The 16,979-nt window shown below is 45.9% G+C and overlaps 1 protein-coding gene across 1 annotated transcript in view; it reads right to left on the bottom strand.

Annotated features, from left to right (window-relative positions):
- ntng1a (netrin g1a) overlaps positions 1–16,979 on the bottom strand; it is a gene marked incomplete at both ends in the record, with an annotated part of 132,734 nt that overhangs the window by 90,745 nt on the left and 25,010 nt on the right. The window contains 2 exon segments of the mRNA XM_084325886.1: positions 465–1,108; positions 9,858–9,901. Coding sequence (XP_084182012.1) covers positions 465–1,108; positions 9,858–9,901 — 688 coding nt within the window.

Below are 16,979 nucleotides of genomic sequence, written 5' to 3'. Positions count from 1 at the left end.
CCCACAGTCCTATGTTCCCACATGTCTAAGATTTCTCTCAAAATGAGGCCCTATGTTCCCACAGCCCAATGGTTCCACAGCCCTATGTTCCAGGATGAACCCTCTACTACCAGAGGACAATTGGATAATAGGTTGGGTGTAATTGGCTACCAAATTAAAAGAAAGGGGGATCAAATCAGATACAAATTTATGAAAAAAGGAAATGTGGGAACATAGGGCTGTGGGAACATACAGTAGGCACGCTCGTGTTAATTTAATTATCCCTGCTCTTGCTATGAACTATTGTATAAGCGCTAGAAAACATGGTGTGAATGTGATGGTCGTAGTGGGTATGTCAAGCGGTTATCAAGTGGGAACCTCCCCTCCAGAAGCTCAATGGGAAACTACAACAACCTAGAACCCCCCCCCCCCCCCCCCTGACCTCATGGCGACAAAGCGCTGCGTAGATAAGTTCAGGATCTCACCTGCCCTGGACCTTGATGTCAGAGATGGCGTAGAAGTAGCGGGACAGGTTGTTCTCGTCCACCATGGTGGCTCCCGTGGCGGGCCGCAGCAGGCGCACCCTCAGGTCGGTGATGGTGAAGAAGTCGCGCAGGTTCTTGGTGGTGTCCAGCTGGCCGTAGAGGGACGCCATGTTGTGGAGGCGCGGCCCGGCGAACAGCGCGAAGCGGTCCTTGATCTCGAAGCGCACCGTCTTGTCATACTTCCACACGTAGCCCCGCGAGTAGTCCTCAGTGCAGATGATGTCCAGCAGCGTGTGCTGGGTCAGGTCCTGCACGGTCTTGGGCTCCATGGTGAAGGCGTCCAGGCAGTCGGTGGCGTAGAACTGGTACGGCTGCCAGCTGCGGCCGTAGTCCAGCGACTTCTCCAGGACCATCTGCTCCGGACGGCCCGACTCGAAGGTGAGGACGATGTCGTCGGTCAGCTCGATGGTCTTGTTCCAGGAGAGCGTGATGTTCACCAGCAGGGCCTTGGGGTACTTCTTCCAGGACGTGGACTGCCAGAAGGTGGTGGGGTTGCGGCCCTCGAAGTCGAACATGAGCTCCGGGGGGTGGGCCAGCTCGGACGTGCCGGCGTCACATTCATTGTTGCACATATAGGGGTTCTCCTGTGCAGGGGAGAGGAGAGAGAGAGAGTAATGAAGGAGCATTAGTGATGATAGGCAATAGCATAACAAAGCTGAAGTCACGTTCGAAGGATGAGCCACGAGTCATGTTCAAAAGATCACTTGCTTTATGGTCCCTGGTTCTTAGTTGTCACATAGTAATTGGAAGATTGAGAGAGCTGAATATGTCACTTTGAATTAACACAGTTGTAAGTATATTTGTGTGTGTATGTGTGTGTGTGTGTGTTCGGAAGTCTTGGCCATGTACACAAATGCACCATCACCAGTCTGAGAATTGCTGCAATGTCTAAAAGAAAAGCCAAACAAATTGCCAAATATTGCTCTGTCTCAGCTATTATTGGCAGCAGTGTTCAGTGCTGCTTGATTCCCTGTTTATGTAATATCATTTGTGGAACCAAATAAAGTATTAAAATGTGTGTGTGTGTGTGTGTGTGTGTGTGTGTGTGTGTGTGTGTGTGTGTGTGTGTGTGTGTGTGTGTGTGTGTGTGTGTGTGTGTGTGTGTGTGTGTGTGTGTGTGTGTGTGTGTGTGTGTGTGTGTGTGTGTGTGTGTGTGCAATTGTGCCTGTGCTCACATGTGCATATGAGTGTATTTGTAAGCACACCGATACACTGTTGCAGTTGAACTTATATCCAGAGAAGATAGATACCAATTTCCTCTAGTTCAGTAGAAAGCTATCCTGCTGCAAGCTAGCCTAGCTTAGCACAAATAAATAGTAGCGGATCCAGACCACTAGCCTAGCTTAAAACACAGAGGTGTTTTTGACCAACAGCGAGGCTAACTGGTCCGTATCATTAATTTGTGCTAAACTAGGCCAGTTTACAGCCGGATAGCTTTCTACTGAACGCACAGAGAAGAATTTGGTATATATTTTCTTGTCTGACTCTGGAGAAGACAGTAAGAGCATTTCGCATAATGTTGGCATGTTCCTTTAACATTGGATATACTCAAGTATTCTGCTTGTGAGCTTATACTCACTAATTCACCATATCCCAGTCACAATGACCTGGATACGCTCTTATTCAGATTATGAAAACATAAAGACAGCTGATATATTCTGATATCATCCAGGTTACTGAAGCATGTAGACGCTTCCTTTTTTTTCATTTACAGCTGGATTTTGGGGTCTGCTCTGCATAAGCTCCATTTCCATGGTAATATTTGGAATATTTTTGTACACAGGGATATTTCAGTGGGATATGAGCTGCTTATCCTCAATGAATCCTCAGCCGGCATATGACCTGTTATCTGGAATACTGTGTGCATGTACATTTGTTGGCTGTATGCATACTTTGTGTGGGTGTACACTGCCTTTACATGACGTATTCATCTTCTACACACACAACCCCCCCCTTCCACAGTTCATGTATGTGTTTAATGTGACACCGGCCAGTCTCTGTCACCCCCTCCCCCGTGCGATCGCCTCCATCCTTTACATAAAAAGACGTGGTAAAACCACCTCAGGTCCCTTGAGTGACGATGTTCCCATTCTCATGTGGTTAAGCCACATCCCCCTGTGCGGTTATCGACAGCGCACACAGGTACCTACGAGGGGGATGCCTCAAGGGTGATGGCAGCCAATGAGAGGGGACTAGTCGACCTATTAAGCTCGCTTGTGGTTGGATACAAAGTGAAGGTCAGTCTAACAAGGAGAGAATAATACACCTCTTCACAGTCATATTTCTGCAGAAAAGTAGCAGTCTCTGGTACGGTATGAGGCCCACACCTCATACACCCACTTAAGCATTTCACACAAACATTAAGGATGGGGTAAAATTATGTTAGAAAGATGATGTCACTGGTGATGGTGGTGGAGGGGGGTGGGTGCTAAATAGATATTTTTTCCTATTTCTTTTCAATCATCCTTGAGGTGTGTGTGTGTGTGCGTGTGTGTGTGTGTGTGCGTGCGTGCGTGTGTGCGCGCGTGTGTGTGTGTGTGTGTGTGTGTGTGTGTGTGTGTATGGTGTGTGTGGGACATGATGGTGAAATTCATCAAGGCCCCCTGCTCGAAAGCGGGCATCCCTAAAACCTCTTTGCCACAAATCATTACAGCTACAATGATCCCGTTCTTTCTCTCTCTCCCTCTCTCGTTTGCTTTCTTCCTCCTCTCTCTCGCCCCTTCCCTCTCTCTCTCTCTCTCTCTCTCTCTCTCTCTCTCTCTCTCTCTCTCTCTCTCTCTCTCTCTCTCTCTCTCTCTCTCTCTCTCTCTCTCTCTCTCTCTCTCTCTCTATCTCTCTCTCTCTCTCTCTCTCTCTCTCCCTGGGGACCCGCTAGCCGAGGGGAGGGGTGGAGGGGTTACTCCTCCAAAGAGGAGACCTTTCAAGCACTACAAACTCCAATTTATCAGGACAACATAATCCGCGACTTGATTGGGTAGGGATGTCAGTGTGTCTGTGTGTTTGTGTGTGTAAGGCTGTGGACTGAGGCGACAGGGGTAGGAGACAAGTGTGGAAAGACAGATCGAGCGAGTGGGAGGGAGGGAGGGGGGTGAGAGGAAATGGCTGGGGTATGGCTAACAAGCTTTTCACGTGTCCCCCCCCCCCCCCCCCTTGTCCTCCAAGGCAAGGTGACAATGAAACAGAGCTCTGTCAGGCATTTAGCCTTCTAACTGTGGGAGAGGCCATTAATATTCTGTCTGGACAATCCCCTACGGGGCCGCAACCAATGCTGGGGCCGCAACCAATGCTGGGCACTGGTGACTGGGAGGGGGGGGGGGGGTGGGGGGGTGGGGGGGGGGGGGGTGGGGGGAGCAGGCTGGCCGGCAGCTTCGACTGGCTAGCTGGCTGTCTGACGGCTGGGCTGGCTAGCAACAGCGGACGTTTCCACTCTGGGTATTTTCAGTGTCAACTCGCGAGGTGGGAGGGTAGGTGCCATTAACTGTAACATCTGGTGAACCTTGAATCTGTGGACAGATAATGGAGTAGCTCATTTGCAACGGTTATACTGTAAGTCTGCTTTGGGGATAAAAGGACAGGTGGTTCTAAAAACACACTTGTTTGGGGGATGGGCAAAGTGTGTTCTGTTGGAAAGTGTGAAGCAGGTAGAGTCTAGTTGAGGGTCGTATAGGGATGGGTATTGAAATACAGATTAATAATTTTTTTAATTATTATTATTATTTTTTTTCCCCTTCTTTTTCTGTTTTTCTCCCCTCCCAATGTTAGCCGTTATGCCAATTCCCAATCCCCTTCCTGGTTGTTGCGCACTCTACCCCCTACCGTCGGTCCGGGAGGGCGGAGACTATCACATGCTTCCTCCGACACACATGTGTACCCAGCCCACCGCTTCTTTTCACCTGGCAGCACGGACTCTCACTGGGGGAGTGTAACGTGTGGGAGGTCACACTACCTCTCTCAGATCCTTCTGCTTGCTGTGCAGGCGCCCCGACCGAACTGTAGGAGTCGCTGTTTACAACGACCAGGCCAGCTTCCCACCCGCTAACACTGCCAATTGTGTTAGTATGGACGGTCGGCCAACCCGGAGGCACCACAGCTGGATTCAATCCCACTGTCTCTGTGGTGGTAGACAGACGCTTAGTCCACTGCGCTACCCGGCCGCCCTGATTTACTTTTTAAAGGTAGAATCTATACTGTCGTCAGACCTCTAGGCAACATGGCACTGCACTTTGTTTAACATTTTTAAGTTTGGGTTGGATTCCAGTGGGTATAGGGGGAGGGGGTACTGCTGGCCACACCTCAGGCTCTACCAAGAAAGGTCTGGAGAAATTCACAGTATGATAAATGACTAAACTCCAACCCATACATCAGACCAAAACTAAAGAAAAGTAAACAAAGTGCAATACAAAGTGGGGGTATTTTGCCTAGAGGTCGCTGCTGGACAGCATTACAGATTCTACCTTTAAAGGCATAATGAGGAGAATTATCCTACAGAATGACCCACTAGAAGTGTGTGGTGGTGTCTTTATGAGCCACTAGAAGTGTGTGGTTGTGTATTACGAGCCACTAGAAGTGTGTGGTGGTGTCTTTATGAGCCACTAGAAGTGTGTGGTGGTGTCTTTATGAGCCACTAGAAGTGTGTGGCGGTGTCTTTATGAGCCACTAGAAGATATTTCTGGGCATCAACCTTTGGGCAGCGAGTGCACGTTATGTGCACGTTATGTGCATGTTGCATGCATGTATCCCCTCCCTACTTGTACATTACTACCATACTACATTGGATAAACACGCTGCTAGCGGGCAGTCCATGGTTCTCTGCAAAGAAAATGGCGGCCTGTCCGTTTGTCAACTTTCTTTTTTTCTGCCTAAAGTTTAACCTAAAATATGTTTCTGACAGCATTTTTAGTGGTATGTTTGAAATTATATTACATATTTCATCTGCAATGCCTAGTTTGACAGTTTGATACGTTCAGCATTTCTATGTAAACACCGTTGTGTTGGTTATTCAAATATTTGGTGGTGCTCTAGTGACATCTAGTGGCTGAAACTACTTAGTATCTTCAAGGTATCGATTGAAATTGCTGCAATTCTATTAAGGCGAGTCAATATATGGTTTAACCCCAAACAAATTGATACAAAAGGTTTTTCAATGGATTCTGGTAGTATTGGGCGTGCTAAATAACATACTAAAAGTCGACCAAAATCTACCCCTCCGAAAGCCGTCATTTCCAAGATGGCGTCCCAGATGGCGCCGGGGCGATTAAAATGGCTATATCTCAAATTAAGAAAATGGTGCAAAGGATTTCTCAACTGATTCTGGTACCTCTGGGCATGCTCACTAACATACAAAAAATCTAGGAAAATACACCTTCCAGAAAGGCTTCATTTTCAAGATGGCGTCCAAAATTGCGGCTGGCCAAGCTTAAAATGGCTATATATATGTCAATATAAAAATTATATAAATGATTTTGTCATTTGATTCTGGTACCCCAAGTACCCCTAGACATACTTAGGAACATACTAAAGTTTTAGGGAAATACACCTTCCGAAGAGGCTTAATTTTCAAAATGGTGTCCAAAATGACGACTGGGAGCTTAGAATGCCTGTATCTCAAATGGGAAAACATTTCTAAAGGATTTATAAACTGATTCTGGCACCTCTATACATTAATAACGAGCAAAATATCTAGCTAAATATATCTGCTAGGAATGCATCATTTGCATCATCAAAATGGCTGCCTGTAGCTTATTTTGGCTCAAATTAAAATGGGTTATTATATTCAACCTAGAAAGCTGGCTTTGGTGTTGAACACACAATAAATGACCCACTTATTGTGGTCTTTAGGCCTACTCATCATCATCTTCAGGATCCTCTGGGAGAAACTTGTTATGTGGATTGTCACATTCATGAAGTTGACATGGTCCACAGACAGTAGTACAAGGTAGTCCATATTTTCTGCATGAGCAGCGAAGTGTCTTGCAGGCAGTGGTACAGTTACAATGAATGACCTTCAAGAGACTGTCTGGAGCAGCATTCATTGTTGACATGAGTGGGACAAATCTATTGTCCTGCAGGTTCCAGCCCCAGTCTAGAGCATCTATACCATCATCTGTTCCCATCCAGACCATGACCTGGTAGTATGCTCTACGACAGTGGAATTTGGTAGCAGATTCAGTTGGTGGTAGACGTTCAGGCATTACCGTTGATGAAGCTGATACAACCTTCTTGCTGAAAATGTTATATCTCATTTTTGCAAGGGAATCTGTGCACTTTCCACCAAAAAAGACAGCCATTGCTTGGCACCCAAGGTCATCGATCACATCTGTTGTCTGGTTTGGTACAGTGAATGCATTGGCACAAGCCTGAAGGACAGGATCCCCTTTTACAAGTTTTTGGAATGCTGTCTTTTTGCCAACTCCGAAGATCCGGGAAGGTGTGTCACAGCCAGTCACAGCATGGATGAACAGCAACTGAGAACACACATCCTGTCCGAGTACTTCTTTCAAATGGTTTATGGCGTACACTTTAAAACTGCCATCAGCTTTCGACTTGTCTGATCTGAAATAAAGGCCCTTGCTATCTCTCTGTGCATAGTAAAGAAGTAAGACGAGGAGATCAGTATCTTCTCCAATCAGCGTCGTGGTGTGAAGAAGAGATGATCCCACTGCGGCCCTTACTATGTCTACATCAGCATCTCCAAGTGAATTGACCACAGTGCAATCCCGTTCTTTCAGTTCATCACTTATCATGTGGATCAGTTTCTGTTTATTCAGATCTCTTGACAGGAACTCCTCCTTCTTACCTGAGAACGCTGTCTCAGCAGTGAAGTTGACAATGGGATGAATATTGTTTCCTCTTCTTTGATGTGTGTTGTCTTTAATGGATGGCCCATCCTCATAGCCATCAAACACAATGGTTGTAGCTGAGCCATAATGTTGGATGGTGAAGTCTGCATATGACTGTGCAATTTTACCATAGCTTTGTCCGTGCTTCCATTGTATTCGGTGAAGGAGTGAACCACCATCAAGAACATAATGCTCCGTTTCTGGTACAGAATCTAGGAGTGCATCACTTGCATGATCACAGATCGCGTGCGCTAATTGTGGTTTATCAGCTTTGCGGAAGACGTTTCCGGCTTCAAAGAGGGCAGGCGGGAAAGGACTGAGTTCGTAACGCATAACCTCCTCCAATGACAGCTCTCCAGTTTGGGAGACAATAAGGAAACGTTGAAAAAGAAGTGCAGAATCAATGATTCGATCAGGAGCAACCTTGATAGACGATTTTTGTCCAAGGGTTATGGCTTTATCCTTTCTACTAAATGAAAATGTGAATGCCGGTTGTCCGATCATTTTGTGCATGATGTTGCGTCCAACAGAGTCATAATCATGCACGTTCACTCCATCCTCAGCAACAACACCTGTAACAACATTCCTTAAAGAAGAGTCTGGAGAGAAAGGTGAACATATAGCAAGTTTTGAAGTGATCTTCTCCAGGTCAGCAGCATCCCTTTTCATCCTGGCCTCTGTTGAATCCTTGTGCTGTTCTGATGTTGTGTATGTCTGGTTTGAGAACTCCTGCATTGCGGTGTTATACTCTGATGTTATGCCCTTTGACATTGTCCAAAGGGATCTCTGATTGTCGGTCATTCCACTTCCATGTGTCATCCCTCCTGTAGTCTTCAATGACCTCATCAATGTTGTTTCGATTACAAGATCTGAGCTGAGGCCTGCCCATGATTGGCTGCTGCGACGGATAACATGAAAACCCTTTTCAAATTGTCTGAAGACATCTGGGTGGTTGATGTGAAGATGACTCATCTCTTGGACATAAAAGTGTGCAGATTTCAAGTAATTGTAATGCCCAGCCGCAGCGAATATCGGCATGCATTCAGAAACAGCGCGTAGGTGCAAAAGCCAGGAACCTGTGCGATCTGCTGTTATCAGTGACCTAGCAACTTCTAACATGTGTTGGTAATTTAGCCACAACTGACTAGTTTTGGATCTAGCACACAGTTCCATCTTCCTTTTTCCCAGGTCTTCATTTATTGTAATGAGGGTCTCTGATGTGAACACTGTTTCCAATGGCATTTCACCCTTAACTATTGAGGTATACATTGCTTCAGACTGTTCAACCATTGCTGCAAATGACTATCATCTACCATTTCTGATATTATCATGCGGTTAAGACATTTGTCAACCAGAAGATGGCCACGGAATGCTCTCTGAACTGATTTGCCTGTCATCATATGGGCTACTGAGTTCTCCCCATAGACTACCCCTAGAATGTCCTTAAGTCCTGTACCGTCCATCAGTGTACCAATTGCTCCTAGCAAATTCATAAATGTGTGAAATCCTCCTAGGAGCAGGACAAATGACTTGAGGTGACTGCACTGTGGTGAATCTAGGATTATCTCTGCTGCTTTCCAATATAGGGGTTGGTCAAATGTAACTACTGGGGCAAGGTGGTGTTTGGATGCCAGACCACAAATGAACTCCAGTGTTGACAGAATGCATGTTTTGTCTCCGGAGTACATGTCTATCATTGGTAAGTATCTCACTGAAGACTGCCCTGGATGTTCATCTCCCTTATGAGTAATGTGCATCATCCCCTGCCAACCAGGTGCAGGCTGTTTGAAATTGAACGATAACTCCCAAAGCAGATCAACCATCTTGTTACATTCTGCGAGTCTTGGAAGTTCTTTAAATGTGGTGCCTCTGCAAAAGTGTTTGGCAAAGTGATAATCTATTATCACAACTTTTGACCTCTGCACAAGATTCAGTTCATTAATTCTGAACCTCGGAATCCTTTGGTCTATCTTCTGTCCTGGTGTCAAGGCAGCTATCATGCCCATCCCATGAAATGTCCCTTTCCCATCAATTGTTAGAATATTATGATCTACATTGTCTGCAGCAAATAAGACGGTTGTGTTCAACACATCAATATCCTTACCAAGCATGTTTGGTGCAGTACAATTTGCAGCATTCATTTCAAACCTCTGCAGTTCAGAATAGGAAGAGCAGAATCCCATCTTATTCAGCATATCTACAATGAACCGAGACCGGTTTAAGTGGTGCATTTGCACTGCTAGGCCAATTTGCAAAGGGGCAAGGACAGCTCGTGGGCGGACTGCCTGTATGATTGCGTGGCCAATACTAGCAATTTTCTGCTCTGTATCTTTACCGACAAACAAAGCTTTTAACACAATGTGGAGTGATTGTGGAATATAATCAAGGGCATTCTGTAGTTTTAGTGTCTCTGTCTAGTGTCCATTTGTTCTACCCGGTGGATTGAGTGTGAGAGAGCAGGCACCTTTGTACCGTCAACAAGTGACTGCTCTACCTTCTGGAAAGTGGGAACCTGGAATGTGAGGAGCCTGCGAACACCTGGAAAATTGGCGAATGTCCTACAAGAGATGGATACTATGGGGATAGATATATTGGGAATTGCTGAAACATTTTGGAAGAACCGGAATTGCAAAGGGCGCATTCTGGAACCATAAAGAATTATTGAGAAGAAACATAAGTTGGAAAACGAAGACCAGGATTTTGGAAACGTATGTTATGTCAGTCTTTTCATACGGAGCAGAAGCATGGACGCTGAATGAAGAGGCAAAGAGGATGATAGACTCTTTTGAAATGTGGACACTGAGGAAGATGCTGAAGATAACATGGAAGGATAAGATCAAGAATGAGGAGGTACTGAGAAGAGCGGATATGCAAGGGGGACAGCTGCTGGAGAGGTTGAAAAAGAGAAAGATGGAGTTGTGCGGGCATGTTCTGAGAGGATCCAGCGGGGAGATGTTCAAGAAGGTGGTGATGGGGAAGGTGGATGGAAAGAGAGGAAGTGGAAGACCAAGAAGAGGCTGGGTAGACGATGTCTGTGATTGGAGTGGAGTGAGAGGCGGAGTCACGGAGTTGGAGAGAAGAAGTGGGGACAGAATGGGTTGGAGAGTGATAGGCAACCTTCGGAACGAAGAAGCCACCTAATGATGATGATGTAGTCGGGTACTCATTAACAGGTGGAACATTAGTCATTATGTCACTTTTTATGAGTTTTGCAGCTGTTTCAAGTAAGTGTCTCTTCTCAGACTCTTCATCACTGTTTTGTTTTGTGTTGTTATAGTAGGATCTGAGTATGTCTGATGTTTTCTCTCTTATTGTAACAATACAATCCAAGCCATCTCCTTCTGCAATAAATATGCTATTTGCATATCGTTGCATCAGCAATGTTTTTAGGTATTGATTACTATATGGGATGGAATCGGCCTTAGACAAATACTCTTGCATTTTACACCTAAGTGCAGAAACGGTCAGCTGTCCATCATCATTCGTTTCAAAGTAAGCACACATTTTTGAGAAGGCTTGTTCTTGGTCCTCATTCTTTGGCCTTCCAGACTTTCTCCGCTTTGGATTACAATCAGGCTGAAATTCCATGGGAACATCACGGTCACACCGGAAATGTGTGCTACAAGCATTATGATACACACAGTCTGCAGCATGTAGATCACTATTATAGTATTCAATTCTACCTTTGACTTTGAATGACCACTCATCATTTCGTTTATCACAGCTTTGCAATATAGACTTTGCAAAGTTGTCTGTTTTCACGTAACTGTAGTCGGCACGTCCTTCATGAACATTTGTGCCGCAGAAAAGGCAATCAGTTTGGCTATTGAATAGAGCTTCAGACTGCCTAGTACTAGTCATTTTATTAGTGGTACTTGATTCACCGCTCTGTTTCCTCTGTAAATGTAAATCAATATCTCGGCTATGTATGTACATTTTGCGGCATTCTGAATGTACTTTCATGCCAGCAGTCACATGAACAGTGTCACCTCTTTTAACACTAGCTTTATTGATCCCATCAGCACCTTTCTTTTTTTTTTTTTTTTTGGTCTTTTCCCCCCTCCATTTTCCTCCGATTTTCTCCCATCCAAATGTTAGTCGTATGCCAATTCCCAGTCCCTTCCTGGTCGCTGCGCACTTACCCCCCACAGTCAGATCATCTGGGAGAGTGGAGGCTACCACGTGCTTCCTCCGACACACGTCCAGCCAATCACCGCTTCTTTTCACCTGGCAGCGCGGATTCTCATCGAGAGGGCGTAGCGTGTGGGAGGACCACACTATCCCCCTCGAGTCCTATCCGCGCTTAGCAGGCGCCCCGACCGAACTGTAGGAGTCGCTGTTTACAACGACCCGGACCCACCCCGCCAGCTTCTCCCACCCTCTAATACAGCCAATTGTATTAGTGCAGACGGCCAGCCAAGCTGGTGACAACCCCGGAGCTGTGAGCTGGATTCGAACAGGCGAATCCAGCTCACAGCTCCGGGGCTGGTGACAAATGCAATCTCCGCTCGGCCACCTAACCGCTCATCAGCACCTTTCTGACGAATCTCAACAAAATCACTTCCATCTTCCAATTTACAAATGGGACAGATCTGGGCACTGAATTCACTCATCACTTTAGAAATCAGATAATGGTCAAAAAGAAGGATTCAACTATGCTAGCTTGAGAGCTGGAGAGTGCAAACACCTCTGGCAAAGACTAGGATGAAACTGGGGCTTAAATAACACTGCCAGGCCAGACACGCCCAGGCATGCCCAAACACAGGACTAGGTCAGAAAAGAAAGAAAGAAACTGATTCAGAAAAAGAAGGCTTCAACTATGGTAGTTTGGGAGCTGGAGAGTGCAAACACCTCTAACTATAACAACTATAATGGTCAAAAAGAAGGCTTCAACTATGCTAGCTTGAGAGCTGAGAGTGCAAACACCTCTGTCAAAGACTAGAATGAAACTGGGGCTTAAATAACACTGCCAGGTCAGACACGCCCAGGCATGCCCAAACACAGGACTAGGTCAGAAAAGAAAGAAATAAACTGATTCAGAAAAAGAAGGCTTCAACGATGGTAGTTTGGGAGCTGGAGAGTGCAAACACCTCTAACTATAACAACTATAATGGTCAAAAAGAAGGCTTCAACTATGCTAGCTTGAGAGCTGGAGAGTGCAAACACCTTTTTTAGTAAGCTATTTGTATTTGTATAGTCATTTTAAGCTCCTGGGCGCCAGTTTGGACGCCATCTTGAAAATGATGCCTTTCCGGAAGGTGTATTTTCCTAGATTTTTAGTATGTTCACAAGCATGTCTAGAGGTACCAGAATCAAGTGAAAAATCATAGTTATATATTTTTTTCTATTGAGATATATAGCCATTTTAAGCTTGGTCTGCCGCCATTTTGGACGCCATCTTGAAAATTAAGCCTTTCTGGAAGGTGTATTTTCCTAGATTTTTAGTATGTTAGTGAACATGCCCAGAGGTACCAGAATCAGTTGAGAAATCCTTTGCACCATATTCTCAATTTGAGATATAGCCATTTTAATATCTCCACCGCCATCTGGGACGCCATCTTGGAAATGGTGGCTTTCGGGGGGGGGGGGGGGGGGGGGGCGATTTTGGTCGACTTTTAGTATGTTATTTAGCACGCCCAATACTATCGGAATCCATCGAAAAACCTTTTGTATAAATTTGTTTTGGGTTAAGTGCTTTTTTTTCATAGATTGACTCGCCTATATTGAGTATAGAAAAATGCTGTTTAATTCAATACCAAATTTCAATAAGTAGTTTAATCTAATCAGCGTCAGTGAGCCGTTTGGTCCAAGACATAAGGCTGGTGATTGGCCGTTTTTTCTGTTCAGCTAATCCAAAATGCCGCTGATTAGCTAATACAGCACACCACATTACTCAAAGCAAAGTAAGGTATTGAAAAAGTATTGCTGGATACCCAGCCTTAATCAGGGGAAGCCTTGCGCTGTCGTTCCATTGCATTCAATTATGGTCGGATGATTCTGCGAATGGAGTGAACAAGAAGATGGTGGGTTCCTGCTGAGAACCTGTTTGGAATCTGAAATTCGGCACTTTCACTGCAATATCCGACGGATCTAATGGCCAGCTGTAACTGGACAGTGCACCGCACACACACATGCACGCACGCACGCGCACGCACGCACACACACACACACACACACACACACACACACACACACACACACACACACGCACGCACACACGCACGCACACACGTGCACGCACGCACACACACACACACACACACTCACACACACACACACACACACACACACACACACACACACACACACACACACACACACACACACACACACACACACACACACACACACACACACACATACACACACGCAGACTCTCCCGTCCACTGCACCGCACATCTCCTGTAATCAGACAAAGATGTATCCTTATCGATCTCTTTGACCAGGGGGGCGGGGGGGTTGTGGCGGCTGGAAATCTGCTGTGTGGCAACCTTGGGCCTGGGCTCGCCTTGCTCCCCAGGACACGCGGGTTAAAAACCTTTCATTACTGTCTCCTCGGCTTCTCGCCTGACGACAAAATACTGCCTTTATGACGATCAATACCCCACCGGTCAGCCGGGGCAGAGAAAAGGGAGATAAAACGCTGAGTCCAGCCCCCCGATGGAAATCAATGGCAGACTTCTCTCTGTGTTCTACTTTCTGGCGCTTGGCTGTGAGGCCTCTATTAAACTGATTAATGGTTTGGCACACATTAAGATAATTGACGGTGAGCGTTTACCCCGGCACTATAACGCAACACATCAGTGATTACAGACAATGTTTCTATTAATCCAAATCTGATGAGAGGCGCCCGGCCGAGGGACAAGGGACAAGAGAGGGGTGTGGGGGCGTCGCAGATTACATAGCCGTGACTGAGGTCGGCCAGGCGGATAGGTCACGCTAAATTGGCGCTAAATTGGCGCTAATAGCGACGGCGACAATAGCGACGGCGACAGCCCCCTCCCCCCCCGAAAACACACACCGGTTTAATCTGATTCCTAGTGCTGTGATGGAGAGAGATAGTGTACGTGCATGCGTGTGTGTGTGTGTGTGTGTGTGTGTGTGTGTGTGTGTGTGTGTGTGTGTGTGTGTGTGTGTGTGTGTGTGTGTGTGTGTGTGTGTGTGTGTGTGTGTGTGTGTGTGTGTGTGTGTGTGTGTGTGTGTGTTCTACAAATCATCAGCATGCAGCCCTAATCCCATTGTCATTGTCCCTATTAACAGTCAAATTGTTACGGCTAATTTCCCCACCTAAATAAAGAATGAAAACACACACTCTCTCTCTCTTCTCTCTCTCTCTCTCTCTCTCTCTCTCTCTCTCTCTCTCTCTCTCTCTCTCTCTCTCTCTCTCCTCTCTCTCTCTCTCACACACACCACACACACAACACACACACTTTAGCTCTCTCTCTCTCTCTATTTCTCTCTCCTCTCTCTCTGCTCTCTCACGCACACCTGTTTGGAATCTGAAATTTTGCACTTTTACGGCAATATCTGACAGGTCTAATGGCCAGCTGTAACTGGACAGTGCACCGCACACGCACACACAGACACGCACACGCACACACACACGCACGCACACACACGCACACACACACACGCACATGCACATGCATACGCACACACACACACACACACACACACACACACACACACACACACACACACACACACACACACACACACACACACACACACACACACACATCATCATCATCATCAAACCTTTATTTGAATAGGCAGGTTCATTAAGAACAAGTTCTTATTTTCAATAACGGCCTATTTGGGGGTAAAAAGCCCCCTAGGGGAAAGGGGATGGGGGATAAAATAAAATAAATAAAAATAAAACACAAAGGATACATTATTAAAAAGGCAGGACATACATACAGAGCAACAACAGAACTGAACAACAACTGGCGGACAACAGAACAATAGTGGCAGCATGGTGTTAGCACATGGAGAGAACATCTACATGAGGTGCTCTAGGGAGGTTTGTTAAAGTTTCCTTAAACAATCTAATTGAAATAAACTTTCCATATTTAAGGTTTTTTGTAGTGTGTTCCAGCTATCAGCTGCTGCGTACTGAAAGGAGGAACGGCCTTGTGAGGAGTTGGCATGGGGGGCGTTTACCAGGATATGTGTGGCTGACCGGGTGTGTGGTAATTTGGGAGTGGACAAGGGTGGACTAGGCGAGTAAGGTAAAGGGGATTACGGCCTAGAAGTGTTTTATATACAAAGGCCAGCCAGTGGATGTTGCGTCTAATCTCCAGGGAGGGGCCAGTTTACTAGGGAGTATAGCTCGCAGTGGTGGGGTCCTGTAGGGGGCATTGGTAGCGAAGCGAATGGCGGAGTGATATAGGATATCTAAGTGCTCTAGATCACCTTTACGGGCCAAGCGGTAGATTACATCGCTAAAATCAAATAGCGGCAGGACAGTCATCTGGACCAGGGTGAGTTTAGCAGATCTAGTAAAAGGAGGAACGGTTCCTATACAGAAAGCTAAGCCTTGCTTTGACTTTGGCCTGCAGTTTAGTTAGGTGTTCAGAGAAGGAGAGTTTTGTGTGTCGATCCATACTCCCAGGTATTTATAACAGGTGACCAGTTCAAGCTTTTTTGCCATCGGCGGCTACAATGGTGCCAGTCCTGGGAGGTACCCTTGTGGCCGAACCACATAACTTGGGAGGTACCCTTGTGGCCGACTCACACGACACACACACACACACACACACACACACACACACACACACACACACACACACACACACACACACACACACACACACACACACACACACACACACACACACACACACACACACACACACACACACACACACACACACACACACACACACACACACACACACACACTCAATAACAGCAAGAGTGAGGATAATGAATTAGTCTAATTCCACCATCCAAACAATTCCATTCTGCTCCACTCTAGAGACGAATGTTATTTGTGCAGTTTAGGTCATTGGGAAGTGTTTTGCTCATGGTTGGCCAGCCATGGCTTTCCTAGGGAGACACATAATAGATAGAACAATTTGCCTCATTCACACACACTGGAGGGAGAATGGAAGATGTACTCTATGCCCTCTGTAACACTTTGTTTCCTTCTGTCTACAGCAATCAGAATTTTTGAGATTTTATCTATATCTCTGCCAGCAATAAGTTTAATGCAGTGTTTAAAGAAAGTGTATTTTACTTCATTCATTCATTGTTCATCATCGTGTTTACATCAATTACATGTGTTTACAGTAACCAGGCAGCTAGGCTTAGAACTGGTGGGATAAGACATGAAAATCGCCTTCACAGATATAACTAGAAGAATGCATTCAGTAGAGCGCAGGCCTCCGCAAGGCCTAACAAGGCCTAACAATGTACATTTCACATTTTACTAGATACTACATATTGCCAGCCTCAACAGACCCAGGCACCAACATCAACAGGTTTCTCTCTCCTCTCGGGGTCATGAATGTTCTGAGAAAAACGATGACTGTAAGATGAAAACCGGTCAGGAGATGCGCTCATTTTGATTTTGGCCTGATTAGAGGAAAGGTCATTGGGTCACCAAAATCAA

The sequence above is a fragment of the Notolepis coatsorum genome (assembly GCF_963971535.1).
Source record: "Notolepis coatsorum genome assembly, chromosome: 12".
Lineage (NCBI taxonomy): Eukaryota > Metazoa > Chordata > Actinopteri > Aulopiformes > Paralepididae > Notolepis > Notolepis coatsorum.
This window is presented reverse-complemented; position numbering and strand designations above follow the sequence as displayed.